The sequence below is a fragment of the Rhamphochromis longiceps genome, linkage group LG6 (assembly GCF_057381845.1).
Source record: "Rhamphochromis longiceps isolate RC_006_pf linkage group LG6, R_longiceps_female_GT1.1, whole genome shotgun sequence".
Classification (NCBI taxonomy): domain Eukaryota; kingdom Metazoa; phylum Chordata; class Actinopteri; order Cichliformes; family Cichlidae; genus Rhamphochromis; species Rhamphochromis longiceps.
The window spans coordinates 31,339,349-31,353,653 of NC_140562.1; the positions used below are offsets into that span (position 1 = coordinate 31,339,349).

Here is a 14,305-nt window from a genome sequence, read left to right on the forward strand (position 1 = left end):
CAAATCCGATATTTTCACATCCGATCTGGGTCACTTTCGTATGTGGTACTGAATTCGATACATATCCGATGTTTCAGAAAGCGACTGCTGTGTGAATGGTCATGTCGCATTAAATCCGTCTTTTACGTCACTGACACAAGACAGACGCCAATTATCAGCGCCGGAGAAGACATCGCGAACGCTTCCTGGCCATCCAGTGTAGATGTCAGTGAAACTGTTGGGAAGACAACGTTGGAGAAACGTGAACATTTTATTTGTTCTGTATAATCTGTAGATTCTGACAGAAATCTGCAACTATCCTTTGAAGCACTGCTCCTCTAAAACAGCAATAAGGATAATTATTAGGTTATTTACATTATTGTGTAAATAACAAAATAACTTAAAGCAAAAATTGGGAAACGTAAAGTCGGAAGTCTTTATATTAACGGTCATCAGTCAAACAATATTGTTTGCTCAGGGTATAAACGGAGTTCGTTGTGTGTGACGTCTTCTTTTGCGCATGCGGGCCGCTTTGAGCATTCACACTAGAGCGCGTTTGCTGTCGCATTTTATTTATAGTGTGAACAAGCAGACAAAAAAATCGGATTTGATCAAAAAATCGGAATTGAGCATTAAGACCTGCAATGTGAACGTAGCCAAAGATTACTGAGGGGTCACAGGATAAGTTGATCTTAAGAAATTCAGTACTCATTGTTCAGACTAAGTAAATGCATGGAGAGTAGAAGGTAGGGAAACAACTAGGATGAAGCTGAAATGAATCACTGTCCTCTTAGTCAGGAGAAAGCCTAGTCACCTGCTTGCAACATAGTGTACCTTTAGATACAAAAAATAGAATAAAAGTTTCCATCAATGTCAGTTTTACAGATAATTTCTATATCTTTTATATTGATGCTGTCTTTGCTTTGACTGTATGACAACATTAAATCTGCCATTGTCCTCTGGCATATATGATGTTATTTCTCAAATACCAAAGGATGGCCATTAAAATCCCCTTCTCTTAAACCAATTTTCTGCTGTCTTTTTCATTCTCTTTCATCTGTCCCTTATCCTTCCCCCAGGCCTGCAGTGCAACCATGTTTCATTGTGATGTAGATTGATGGGAGGCCTTGACGTGATGTACTGAAAGATAATGGCAAGACAAAGAACGTACAGTTACTGCCTAGGGCAGGAGATCATCATATGCATGTGCAAAATAATATTGCACTAGGTATAGCCCAAACATTAGCACCTTTTATGTATTCTGAGAAAACTTGTGAAATGTTCATTTTATGGTTACAAAAAGTTGATATTTGTTTTCTCTTTTGATGAGCTAGGTTAGCTACCATGCAAGGCAAATGAACTTAAATTTCATGTATAGATTTTTTTGTCTGCTTTAAACCAGCCAGTTGTCCACATGTACATATGCTGTGAATATTCTTCTCGTTCATACTGTACGGGTTATTAAGAGGCATATAATCCCTTAATAAGTCATAGTGTCATAATGTGGCTACGGCAAAAGTAATGGGGCACAAAATTAAGTCTGAGTTAATTAAATTAAGTAAGAGCTTCCATAGTCTTTTAAGTGTGCAAACCCCCATGGTGTCACTACTTCATGCATAGGGAACACAGTAATGGAATTCTTTATGTATGTATATATTTAATTACATATTTTGAGATGCTTATAATTATTTGCCAACTATTTATTTTGCTGGTGACACTTCCAAATTGTCACCAGCTCTTATATTTTATCAGTTGATATGCTTTAATATTGGTACTGTACATTATACAGTACTTAACATATGAACATACGAGATTATAGTCATGCATACTTTATATAACTATCCTGATGTCAGAGGCATGCCGATTTTCTCACATTATTTGAATGCGCAGGTAGGCAAACAGGCTCATCAGCATCAGATATGTATTTCATTTTATTTTCTCTTTTCTGCTGCTCTTTTCCAAGAAATCTGTCATTAGGATCTACTGTCACATGCATGGTTGACTATATTTGCACACTCAGGCACGAATATGGCAGCTTAGTCACTCACAAAAGCAAAAACGTCATGTCACAGATATTTCGTAGTTCCTGCACACCACCATCTGAAGCTACATACACACTGTTTAAGCTCAAGCACTCCATATCTTCCAGTCACGCTAACATAAATTCTTGTGGCTGTGGTGAGAAGCAACCCCTGCAGCCGTATGCTTGTCTGCTCTGAACAGCAAAGCTGTGCTGAAAATAGTGAAAGTAAACAGGAGAGACCGTGACTTCAGTGAGTGGTGGAAATGGTAATGAGGGTCACGGCTTGTGTCTGTCAAGCTTCTCGGGATAGCACATGAATACGTGCCTGCTTGTACTTTCAAATACAACAAACTGTGGTTTGTTTGTTTTTTTGAGAGTTACACTTTTTTTTCTGAAGGATTAGAACAAGAATGCACGAATACAGACACCAATATGTTCCACATTTCAGAAGCATTCATGTCACTGCTTTTAAAACTTTTGGAGCACAAATTGAAGGTTTATAGCTTGAATCACCAAAGGCTGATAAAAGAGGTATATGACTTCCTGAAAAAAAATGTACTAATAGTCTTTTTTATGGCCTGTGTCTGTCGGTTTTACTGTGAGCAGTATATTCTGGTATATTTTGGAAACAAAAATAAAAAAAAACTACAGTGTGACTGATGAATATTTTATTATTCAAAAGGACAACAACACTAAACACAGCCAGGGGACCACCTCACCCAATCAGCTGTGAAACCCAATAAAAGTTAAGCACAGAGTTACATCTAGAGAATCTTTTGTTTTTGTCATCATATTTTTGTAGCAAGATTGTTCCTGTAGTTGTTGTTTCCACACAGATGTGGACTTCATCAGGAAATGAAAAAGATAAAGTTTCAATGCCATTTTCCCTCGTTAAGGGTTACATACAAAAAAAAAGCCTATGTGAATCCTTACAGTATACTTGTCTATGAAAGTCATCTCAGCAAGATGTATCCACAAAAAACCCCAACACACAGCACAAAATAACAACAAGCAGGCACAGAGTCTGATGGTCTCAGCCTGGTATTCTAATTCCACCACTGCAGCTATAGCAAGGAAAAAGTTTAAATCTTTGTATATAAAATATGAATATATCTCATCTGGTCAAGTTGACTGCCAGATCTCAATCATCTGAGCTGCATTCCAGTCGCTAAAGACCAAAGTAAAGGCAGAGAAACCTGACAACAAGCAACAGCTGCAAGTGGCTGCAGTGAGGAGTCAAGTGAGCATCACAGAAGTAAAGAAGATACAGTACTAAGGGTTGCTCACTGGCTTCACACAAAAAATGAGACATTATGACTCATAAAACTTTTAAAGCACTACAGCTTCACAGAGTGGTATCTGAACATGTTTCAATACTAAACCTACTCCAATTAAAGCTGAGACTTAGCACTTTAATGTAGCATCAAGTTTAAAATGTAACATTGAAGGAAATGAAGCATACAGCTTTAAGAAGAAACAATAACAGTAGCTCTCCAAATACTCCGTAACTGTGCCAATATATGATGTTTTCAACCAAAAAGGAGATCATCACTCAACAATGTCACCCTTCAGTGAAACAGACTGACAGTGCATTTCTTATGTGTAATTCCCAAAAGAATAATACTATCTGATAAAAAAAAATTTTTATAACCCATTTGAAATTGTGTTCTGTGGAAATAAATCTTATCAGCCTTTTTCATTCCAGTTTTGTAAAGAAACAAATACACCCACATGCACTGAAATACTGCACTTGTCAACAGATTAGCCTTTCATACTGCATCCAAGTTGGTCTCTGTTCAAATACATATATAGTTTTTGTCTGTCTCAAGCGCTTTGTTTGGATGTGTGCTTCTTGTGTGTGTATGTCTGAAAGGATCCTCGTTTTTCATCCAATGTCATCATCCTAATATAAACTATGATAAATCAAGATGAGAAAAAGGAAACAAGGAACATTTAGAGCTTAGAGAGAATGAAAATATAGACAAAGGATTCAAAAACATGTTCCAAAGGGGAAAAGAACAAAAAATACTAACGTGACAGATAATGTCCAACAAATCAAATAAACCATCAGCTTAGAGGAATTACAAGTGAGAAAGAAATAAGAGAGGAAAGAGGATGAGGGGACAAGAGAAGTTGAACTGCTAAGACAATAGAGAACTACTCAAAAGTGAAGTGACAGAAAGTGTCATTGATAATAGACACTGTAATAGCCTTTCCTTCTTTGTAGCTTCTAATATCCTCTCATTTGTCCCATCTAGTTTCATAAAATCCAATTTGCCTTGACATCACTGGATAAATGGTGAGGAAAATGTCAAAACTAAATGAACAATAAATATTTCAAAAGTTCAGCGGAAGAAGAGACGGAATTAAGCTGTAGCAGAATTAGCCTCCAACTGGTTTGCTTCTATTAAATTCTATTCTTTCAGGGTTGTTTTTTACTGAAGGCCACAAAATAGCTTATTGATCATGCCATCATTTCTGGTCTTACATCTTATTAAATTGTCTTTTAGATCATTGGTATTCACTGTGTTTACTCTAGTGCAATATTTCACTTCATTCATGCTTCATTTGGTGCATTTTCATTTGGCTAAGACCTGCTCTCACCCTTTACTTCATTTGCATTGTGCTGGAAAAAAAAAAAGAAAGAAAAACAAAAAAGGGAAACACAAATTCCGCTCATTCCACTCTTTTCACAAAGACCTCATGTTCTTTAGCTAATGAAGAGTAGATCTGCTGCACCATAATAATTAAATTGCATGTGATTTTTAGTAATTGAATGCGGGTGTGGAAATGAGGAGAGGAGATGTACTGGAGATTGGAGTGGTAGCGGGATATTAACCGACTGTCTGTCTGGTTTCTGAGGAACGAGAGAGGAGTTTTACTGGAGTTTGTAAAACTGGACATTCGGAATGAAGACTTAATTAAGGAATACGATTAACAGGGAAACAGAAAAGCTGATGGGGAAGATGATGAAGAAGAACAATGTTTAGGGAGAAGTAAGATCAAGTTGGAGGAGTCGGGTGATGGAAGACTATGTGCAGATGATTATGCATCATACGTGCATTAATATGTATGTGCATTGCATGCATTAGATCTGTATTTGATTAGTACAGTACAAGTCTTTTACTCTTTTCAGCTCTATCACACAGTGGTGATGATGTCCTCTCAAGACTGATGCTGGACCAGAAAGTCAAGGCTGAGTTTCGGGTCTACTCCCTTATTCAAGGTCCCTCAACGCTATCGCCCTGTTCAACATGCCGTGCTTAATTTGCATACAATGATATGTTACCAGTCACTCAAGACTCCAGTTTGCACCATAGAGCTTAACTGGAAATAGCTAGCACAATACAACCACCAGTAGTTGTCTTTTAACGAAGACCTCTCATCCAAAATTCAATATTAAACTCAATACATTCACAATATTACAGTGAGTATATCACTGAATTGGCTTTGCTTTTACACTGTGTAGACTGCAAAAACAGTGTATTTTAGTGCAACTTCAGTATTTATTTAGGCTGACAGTAGTAATAACCGAGGTACCCTGGTATTCTTTTTCCTTCTTCGTGTTGTCAAGGCTTGGGCCCTGGTAAGCTTGTGGATTAAAATAGGGATGCTGACAGTGAATAATGGCAAACAACAGGCAGGACACGGTGACATCACCGATGTTGTTACTCGGATGTAACTGCATTTTCTGAATCACAGCTGGAAACCCTGCTTTCAAATTATACTCAGTGGGATGGAATATCTAACACAAAACACTTATGAGCCCACAACGTTATTAAGCACTGAGGAACCATCCCTTTAAATGCTCTGTGTGTCATTATTAATTCAAGTCTTAATGTTCTGAAATGATATGCGTTTTGTTTCAAGGTGGATTTTCATGTGAAGTTTAAAGCCTTGTGTGTGCACTGGTGTGGGCGTGCATGTGGTGTGTGGGTGTGTGTGCGTGCCTGTGACAAAATTACACTGGTGTCCAGTTAATTTAGCTGTGTCAACTCCTATCCAGAAGCCCCTTCTGTGAGCATTCATCAAACCATAAATGGTTTTCTTCTCATGAATATGCAAACACACCCCCAAGCCAATCAAAACATCATCCTGTTTTGGCACACGTCATAGCTTATGCACACAAATGTATGTTCATGTGTCTCCAGGACGTTTGTGAACTCACATGGCCAAATGTGTTAATTTGTGTGTTACGCCCCACCAGCACATCACTAAAATATAGCAGATTGCAGTCAGTTTAATTTTTTGGTACTGAAAATCATACCTCTGGGATTAATAATTGCAATATTGTAGAGTCATAATTGCCATTTTGCCTGGGTGAAATGTAATTTTATGTTAGCAACATGAAAAAATTTGATGAAGGAAAATCACTAATATTTTTTTTTATCTGACCCTTTCTATGACTTTAATTACCTTCAAAAAGTTAGAAAAAAACATATACTATGGCTTTATTTTGATCTCACTTATATTCAATTCGGTATTCTCCTTGGAGTCTCATATTACAGCTCGTCTAGACATTTGATTTCTACTCACCAAAGACAAATGTAAATGTTTACGTACTTCAGTGTTAACCACAGCCACAAACCCAGCCTCAAGGGGGTCACAAGCTAGTCCCAGTACTGGTCCCAATCTCGGGATAATTGGGAGGGCTGTATCCAGACGTGTTTCCAGTATAAAATCTTTGCAAAATCAAACATGAAGATCCATCCACTGTAGCCCCTGTGGAAACATGGAGCGACCTAGATACCTTTATCCGATAGCCACATTACTCATCTTTTATTGTTAAAGTCTTATCATTAAAGTAGCAACTAACAGCTATGGACAATAGTAAAACAATAACATTTTTGTGGGAGTTAGTCAGGAAACACTGTCCTCACAGCTTTTGCCCTTATAATAGATATAATAAATAACGAGCCATGTCACCAGAGGCATCACAGCACACGGTACACAATACAGGACCCTCACAGAAAACCCATAATATTGTCTTTTTTGGTTTGTTGGTATTACCTAAGACTGATCTAATCGAATCTTAAAATATTTGTGTTATATACATTATATGTTAATATTTAATTTTTGCACTGTCAGTCAACTTAAACATAGTGTTATCACTGATATTGCTCTAATTAATTACTTTTTAACTGTTATTTACCTATTTAGTTTATTTTTTTGCCCAGTGATATGTAAAATAGTATTTAAGCTAGCCCTAGTTGCTGCTGTGTGGGTTCTGCTGTACAGAAGGAGAAACACCAGCTTTTACAGAGAGCAACATTATGTAAACTTTCATTCATATCAACCTCAGTATAGGTATCTGTATAAAATCAGTAAACTACACATATATAAAACTTTCCCTGACACTTCTGAGTTACCTTCTTTAACAGAACATGGAAGCTAAAAATGGGCAACTATAAGCTGCTGCAAGAAAGAATTTGTTGAAATGTATTTTTCTTGTTTATTTTTTGCTTGTTTAAAAAAGTTGTATAATTTAAGTCCTGGGGCTCCACAGTCCAATTAAAATAACAACCTTGCTGTGTAATGCAGTAAGTAAAAACTGTCTGTTGCTTATCTTTTTCTTTTTTAAATTCCCTTTCTGTAGAGGACACTGTGTCCTGTGGCCTTTTTTTTGACACCATTATATTTTAAAACTGACCAAACCCTAAGATCATGACTTACATATAACACGTCATTGTTTGTATATACTGTATTACAGCAGTGAGATTTGTGTACGGTTCATTTGACGTACCTGTTAAACGTGTTGTTTCCCTGTAATAAAGCTACAGGGATAGTGTTGTCATTTAAACGATTAGCCCCCTGACTTGAATTGACATGAACATTAGACAATGGGAACATGTGAAAGATGCAGTCATTAACTTATTGGATCTTTTATACCTTTAGGTTGAAATCACTCCCATTTGCTCACTGCTGAACATCCCAGGAGCTTGTAGCTGTCAAAAAAAATGTATCGTAATATACCCTACTCTTTGCTAATATACATACTCCCCTGTAGTATTTTATTAATTAATAGCATCAAATCCAGATTTTGGCAAGCCAAACTAATAAAAGAGTTGGTGGTTTGGATCTAAATGCACTTTATGAAGCTCTGCCAGTAATGCCATTTTGTGGATTTTTTTCAAATTAACAAACACTCATTTGTTTAACCCGTGCCAAGAATTTTCAGTTTACCAGGATAACTATTCCTTCAATTTACACGACTCTTGACATAGCTGTCATCCATTATCAGCCAGTCACAAAGATGTCACCAGAAGGACCAAGCCGCGAACTGTTAAACAGCAATCTATCATAGGCAGAGGACATGACACTGTCAGTTTCAGATGAATACGTCTGTCACTGTGGCAATAACTCATTGAACTTACGATTCCTGCTGTTGGTGGCGGAAAACAAGGCAGACAATGACCTTGTGCTGGAGATGTTAGGCTCTGACACCTATTGGCTGTAATTGCTTGTCAAGCAGCAGACATGGGGTTTGACAGAATGGTCAGGCAGTGTAATCCAGGTGTTAGCAGTGTTAATATAGGCACCATTAAACCCTGATGGAAAGCTAGAGGAATAAACTGTGACCTTTGTGTTCCTGCTGTCCCAAGCTACATGCTCTAAGGTTCTTACCATCAACCCGTATGGTTACCAAAACTCTGTTGATGATGGTGGACGGGATTTCTTTGAGGGAATATCTTATGAACTCTATTTGGTACAATTCTAACTGATGTGATCAAAATATGGACTGGATCAGTTTACGTTACCAAACCTTTGAAAAACAAGTTTTAATTTTCAACTGAAGGTATTGTATATGTCACAATCACCGCTTACCTATGTTTGCCTCATATAACCATCGACCTTACATCACGTTTCCTGTCGACCCCTCCAAAAATGATAAATTGCTACTTTTCGCCGCATCATTGTTGCGTTAATTTGTCATTTATGTTCGTAAGTTTGTTAGCTTTAATCTGTTTTTTATTTCATGTTTTATTTTAGCATCACGTTGGTATCTTTTACCTCTTCACCATTGTTTTTTATCTAAACTTGCAAGAAAGCAGATACCCATAATTAAAATAAATAAATAAACTGAAAGGTCGCTGAAGATTTAAGACATAATGTTTTGGTTAAGTATGCAATTTATGTAATATGTAGTTATTAAATGAAACTTTGAAACTTTTGCTTGGAAAACATTATATAAACCCTTTCAAGCTCTGTTGGTTGCTTGAAAGGGTTGAACGTGAGACAACTGCTTTGTCCCTATCTGATTTAAATGAGGTAATATATCAGTATGAGGTAAAGTATGTGATTTATTTTTATTTCATGATTCAGCTAAACAAAAGATAAAATATTGCCAAGATTTTACATAAATCTTGCTGGAATAATTTCCATTTCCTGGGACACTAGTTTTCACTCTGAATAATTTATCTATTACTTTTTTCTTTAAAAATGATGATCAGTACATACACCGAATAGAGAAGAGTAATTAAATGAGAAAGCTTTCCATCTGTGTCTCATGCTTTCAGTCACCTTCCTCATTCTGGTCCATTATGACTGAATTCATAGGCACTCTTGACCCTGCCAGAGTCAGTGTAATTATCCTAATGAGGTGTGGTAAACCTTTTTATACCGTCTCTCTTCTCACTGTCTCTGCTACTGTGTATGTGCTCTTTTGTGTTATGAGTCACTTTTCAACTCTGATGGCCAGTGTGTTCATCTTTCCACACACACACACAACTGTGTGCACAGCCACTCCTTTCGATTTCTCCTCTTGGATTTCACATGGACAGACAGAAGAACATGCAAGAAAAAGAAAGTGACTGAGCGCTCCAGCATAATTAGTTGCTGGCTTTTTATATTCCATATAGCCTTGGTGGACATCTCACCCTCATATCTTTATATCAAAGGGTATCAAAGGATATAAAGATAAGTCTACATTAAGACATCAGACTCCAGAGTGTCTGGTTTTCTGACCCGAGCAAAATCCAGTTTATGAGGAGAGATCAGAATACATCACTGGGTAATGTGCACTGCTGCAGACAGGCAGGAAGAGATCAAGCTGGAGATATGCAGGTTAAAGACACATAATCAAAATGTTGGCTTTTAGAGTTTAAGATGAAGAATAACACACAGGCTGAATTGAAGAGGAGCTGCTCTCATGAGTCTGAAATGGTAGGGTGAGGATGAGCTTTCGGTGCAACATTTTCAATAACTGTGCAAGTTAAACTTATAAAATCGCACTGCCTCTCAATAAATTCATAGTATGTGCATGTGTGTGCCAAATTCTGGAACCATTATGCGCGTGCAGTTTTTGAGTAATTTAGCAGTCTTTCACTGGAACAATTTTTGGCAACGTGATAGCATCCCACCTGTGACAAAATTTTATCGGCCTGTATTTGAGATCAAAAGGAAGAGAGATTCCAAAGATGGGTCTAATCCAACTCATGAGCATTGGTTAGTTAAATTAGAGGTACTATTGAGTCCTGCTGGGTTGGAATTAATTTAATAAATGAGTTGGTTTAAAACTGAAACACACACCAAAAATAGGGACACACAACAAAGTTCAAAGAGTTTTGACTTCATTTATCTTTGGATAGGAACTTAAATTGTACGTATTGGAGTATTGGCCATGACCAACACCAAAGATCATAGATGGGCTGACGTTCTGTATTACAGTCTTCCTTGTAATCAAAATTCATTACTATACAAGTAGTTTTCTTGACAGCCTTGCAAAGAAAAAGAAAAAAGTGATATTGAGGCTCCTACACACAATACAGAAGTTAAGAGGAAATCCTCACAAATCTGTTTGAGGACTTTTGCATTGTTTGCCACTTTGCTTTTGATCTTCATTGTAGTCAAGTGCATAGTGACAGTTGTGCAAAACAAGAACACAGCCAAAATCAGCAACAGTGTGGTGAGCCAGAAGAGCTGGAGGCTGTATGATTAATATGCGTGCTGTTATGCAAGCTTCATGTACTCACTGTCCAGCTTTCATTCATCTCCTGTCTCACGTCTGTCTTTCCACTCAGTGCTGGGAGGCGTGGAGTCACGTGGTGTGCTGAGAAAGATTAGCGACATGTTGGAGGTGATTCTAAAGAGGATGGACAGTTTGTCCAAACTCGACAACACCTCCACCACTGACGCAAGGCGCCTGGATGAGCTCAGCTCTGCCATAAACAGGTACAGTATGTTTTTTCAGTTCTTTTAGTTCTTCTTACAGTTCTTGTGTGTTAACGGTTTACTCTATTCAGATCACCTCTCCTACGTAATGTCCTTCATAAATGTTTATAGTGATTATATATTAATAAATACAGGTTTATGTTATGTTTTTTGTCTTCGAAACTGCATCTGCCAGTATCAATCATTAATCAACATACAAAGGTTTCTTCCTATAAAAACACTGTTACCACTGTTATCAGTCTGAGTTTTATACTTCGTATACATATGAAGTTCGGGGAATAGATTAAAAAATATATAGTACAGTACTGTGCAAAAGTCTTGAGACGCCCATCATTTCTTTATGTTTTGCTTCCAAGGAGCCAGACTTTGTTGTAACCACTTTTAACACTTTAAAAGGCCTTCTGAGGGCCCTTCAAAGTGTTTTTCACTCATCCTCAGTTTAATTCGTATATCTGACCATTTTTAGACAAAGGGTCTTTTTTGTATTTTAGCCACTCACCACCGATCTACAACATTAAACGTCATTAAAGCATAAAAAGCAACTAATACGAAGGATGAGCCAGCGTTGAAAAGAACCAATTTTAATAAACTCCCGGAGAGCAGCCATTTGGCTTTTCTACCTTTAAAACCCGGAGAGCAGCCAAATGGCTGGTAGGCTTTTAGCTAAGCTTTAGCTTCAGCCAAGTGGAAGCTAAATTGGCTAGTCATTCATATGTATATTAGGTTGTTACCTGGGAATTCTGGAGGGAGGGGAGTGGGGGTTTGAGTGGATTGAGGAATTTCCCTGCGAATCTTGTTGACTGTGCCGAGGATGGTGGTTTTCCGTCTAAGAAGTTTTTGCGCAAGTGAAAGCGATGTGAAAAAATTGTCCGTGGTAACATTTCTGCCCTAGTCTAGGAATGGTTCCATCAGCCTCATTACTACATTTTCAGAAAGTCTCTCCCCAGTGGGACGATTGGGGTCCTTGCCAAGATATGGGAAGACATTGCAAATGTACTTGGATTTTAGGTCGCAAGCCACCCAAAACTTGATCCCAAACTTGTCAGGTTTACTTGCAATATACTGCAGGAAACAGCACCGAGTCTTTGATGGGAAAAGCTGTGAACTTCCTTTTGTGTTTCATCTTGATGCATTCTCAATCATCCAGGGAAATAAATCTCCAAAAGTCACCAACTTGGAGTGTTTCAGTTTGCCATCTTAGGGAGAAATCAACACACATGGGTGTATGTCCTTTGTTGCTGAGATTTATTGATAAAAACAGTACAAAAAACCAACCATTTGTACACATATTTACAAATGGCCTGCTGAGTGGTGCATGGAGCATGTTCATTGGTTCATGGACCTCCCTGAACTAATGGCATTTATTGCAATTGTCATCTTGCGGGGGGTTAACAGGGTTCCATCTCTAAATGACTGCTGGTCAGCAAACCTGGGAAACCCACAGATAATTGGAACTATGGCACGAAACCGCTTCCAAGACATCATGCAACACCTACGCTTTGATGACAAGTCCACCCGCAGTGATCGAGCAAAGACTGATAAGTTCGCTGCAATTTCCAGTGTGTGGGGATCATTTGTCACCAACTGCATCACGTGCTACAACCCTGGTCTACATATCACCGTTGATGAACAGCTTTTCCCATCAAAGACTCTGTGCTGTTTCCTGCAGTATATTGCAAGTAAACCTGACAAGTTTGGGATCAAGTTTTGGGTGGCTTGCGACCTAAAATCCAAGTACATTTGCAATGTCTTCCCATATCTTGGCAAGGACCCCAATTGTCCCACTGGGGAGAGACTTTCTGAAAATGTAGTAATGAGGCTGATGGAACCATTCCTAGACAAGGGCAGAAATGTTACCACGGACAATTTTTTCACATCGCTTTCACTTGCGCAAAAACTTCTTAGACGGAAAACCACCATCCTCGGCACAGTCAACAAGATTCGCAGGGAAATTCCTCAATCCACTCAAACCCCCACTCCCCTCCCTCCAGAATTCCCAGGTAACAACCTAATATACATATGAATGACTAGCCAATTTAGCTTCCACTTGGCTGAAGCTAAAGCTTAGCTAAAAGCCTACCAGCCATTTGGCTGCTCTCCGGGTTTTAAAGGTAGAAAGGTAGAAGCCTGGGGGTGCTACTGTTAAATTGTAGTTTTAGGCACCTTATTAGTAGCAGCCTTTCTCAAAAACATGTAATTTGTTCCTATGTTTTTAGTTGAATGTACAAAAAATGCCAAATATTCCACAGACGCCAGAGTAGGGAAGGCAGCTGGTGTCCTGCGACGTCTCCAACCTATTTGGAACTCGACCTCCCTGAATGTTAGGGTCAAGATCAGACTATTGAACTCTATCGTCTTCCCTACTGCACTTTACGCTAGTGAAACCTGGTGCTCAACAAGTGCAATTATTCAACACCTGAATGTGCTTCAACAACGTGGCCTGCGGCGAATCCTGAGAATTTCCTACCGGGACCGAATAACAAATGAGGAGGTCCTACGAAGAGCAGGCACCCGCCCATTAGCCGATGTTGTTGCAGAAAGGCGCTTCCGCTTTGCGGGCCATATTTTACGCCTACCACCTCATCGCCCAGCTAAGATTGTCATGACATGGCGTCCACGCACTGGCAAGCGAAAGCAAGGCCGACCAAAGACCACATGGCGTCGAACATTCATGGATGATCTGAGAACTGTCGACATTGCCTGGGACGAAGCTGAAGCAGTCGCTGCTGACCAACATCGATGGAGATCACCAACTGCCCGATGCACCGCCCGGCGTAGGAGGAACTAAGTGCTAAGTAATTCCACAGTTTGACAGGCACAGATACCAATCAGTTGATTCCCAAAGAGCTATTAGCTGAAAACTACTAACAATTAACTGAAAATGAATAGTTCTTTGGGCTTATGTTGGCATGGCGTGCAGTGTGTCCTTGGAAAATGTCCCAAACTGTACAAATAGAGGATAAAATAGGAAGTGTCAAAATTGATGGAATTATGAGTGCAGAAAAGTACAAAATCAGATTGTGATCCGCCATGCAATAGCATCTAGGAAGCATCTGACTGGCAACGGTTTTTTCAGCATGACAGTCCTCCCAAACACACTGCCAATGCAGAAAAGGCATACCTGTATAGAAA

At 38.7% G+C, this 14,305-nt stretch overlaps 1 protein-coding gene across 1 annotated transcript in view; it reads left to right on the plus strand.

Moving 5' to 3' along the window:
* LOC146668325 (alpha-1,6-mannosylglycoprotein 6-beta-N-acetylglucosaminyltransferase B-like) overlaps positions 1-14,305 on the plus strand; it is a 128,209-nt gene that overhangs the window by 28,061 nt on the left and 85,843 nt on the right. Inside the window, exon 3 of the mRNA XM_085410219.1 lies at positions 11,023-11,173. Coding sequence (XP_085266345.1) covers positions 11,023-11,173 — 151 coding nt within the window. The remainder of the gene's footprint in view (positions 1-11,022; positions 11,174-14,305) is intronic.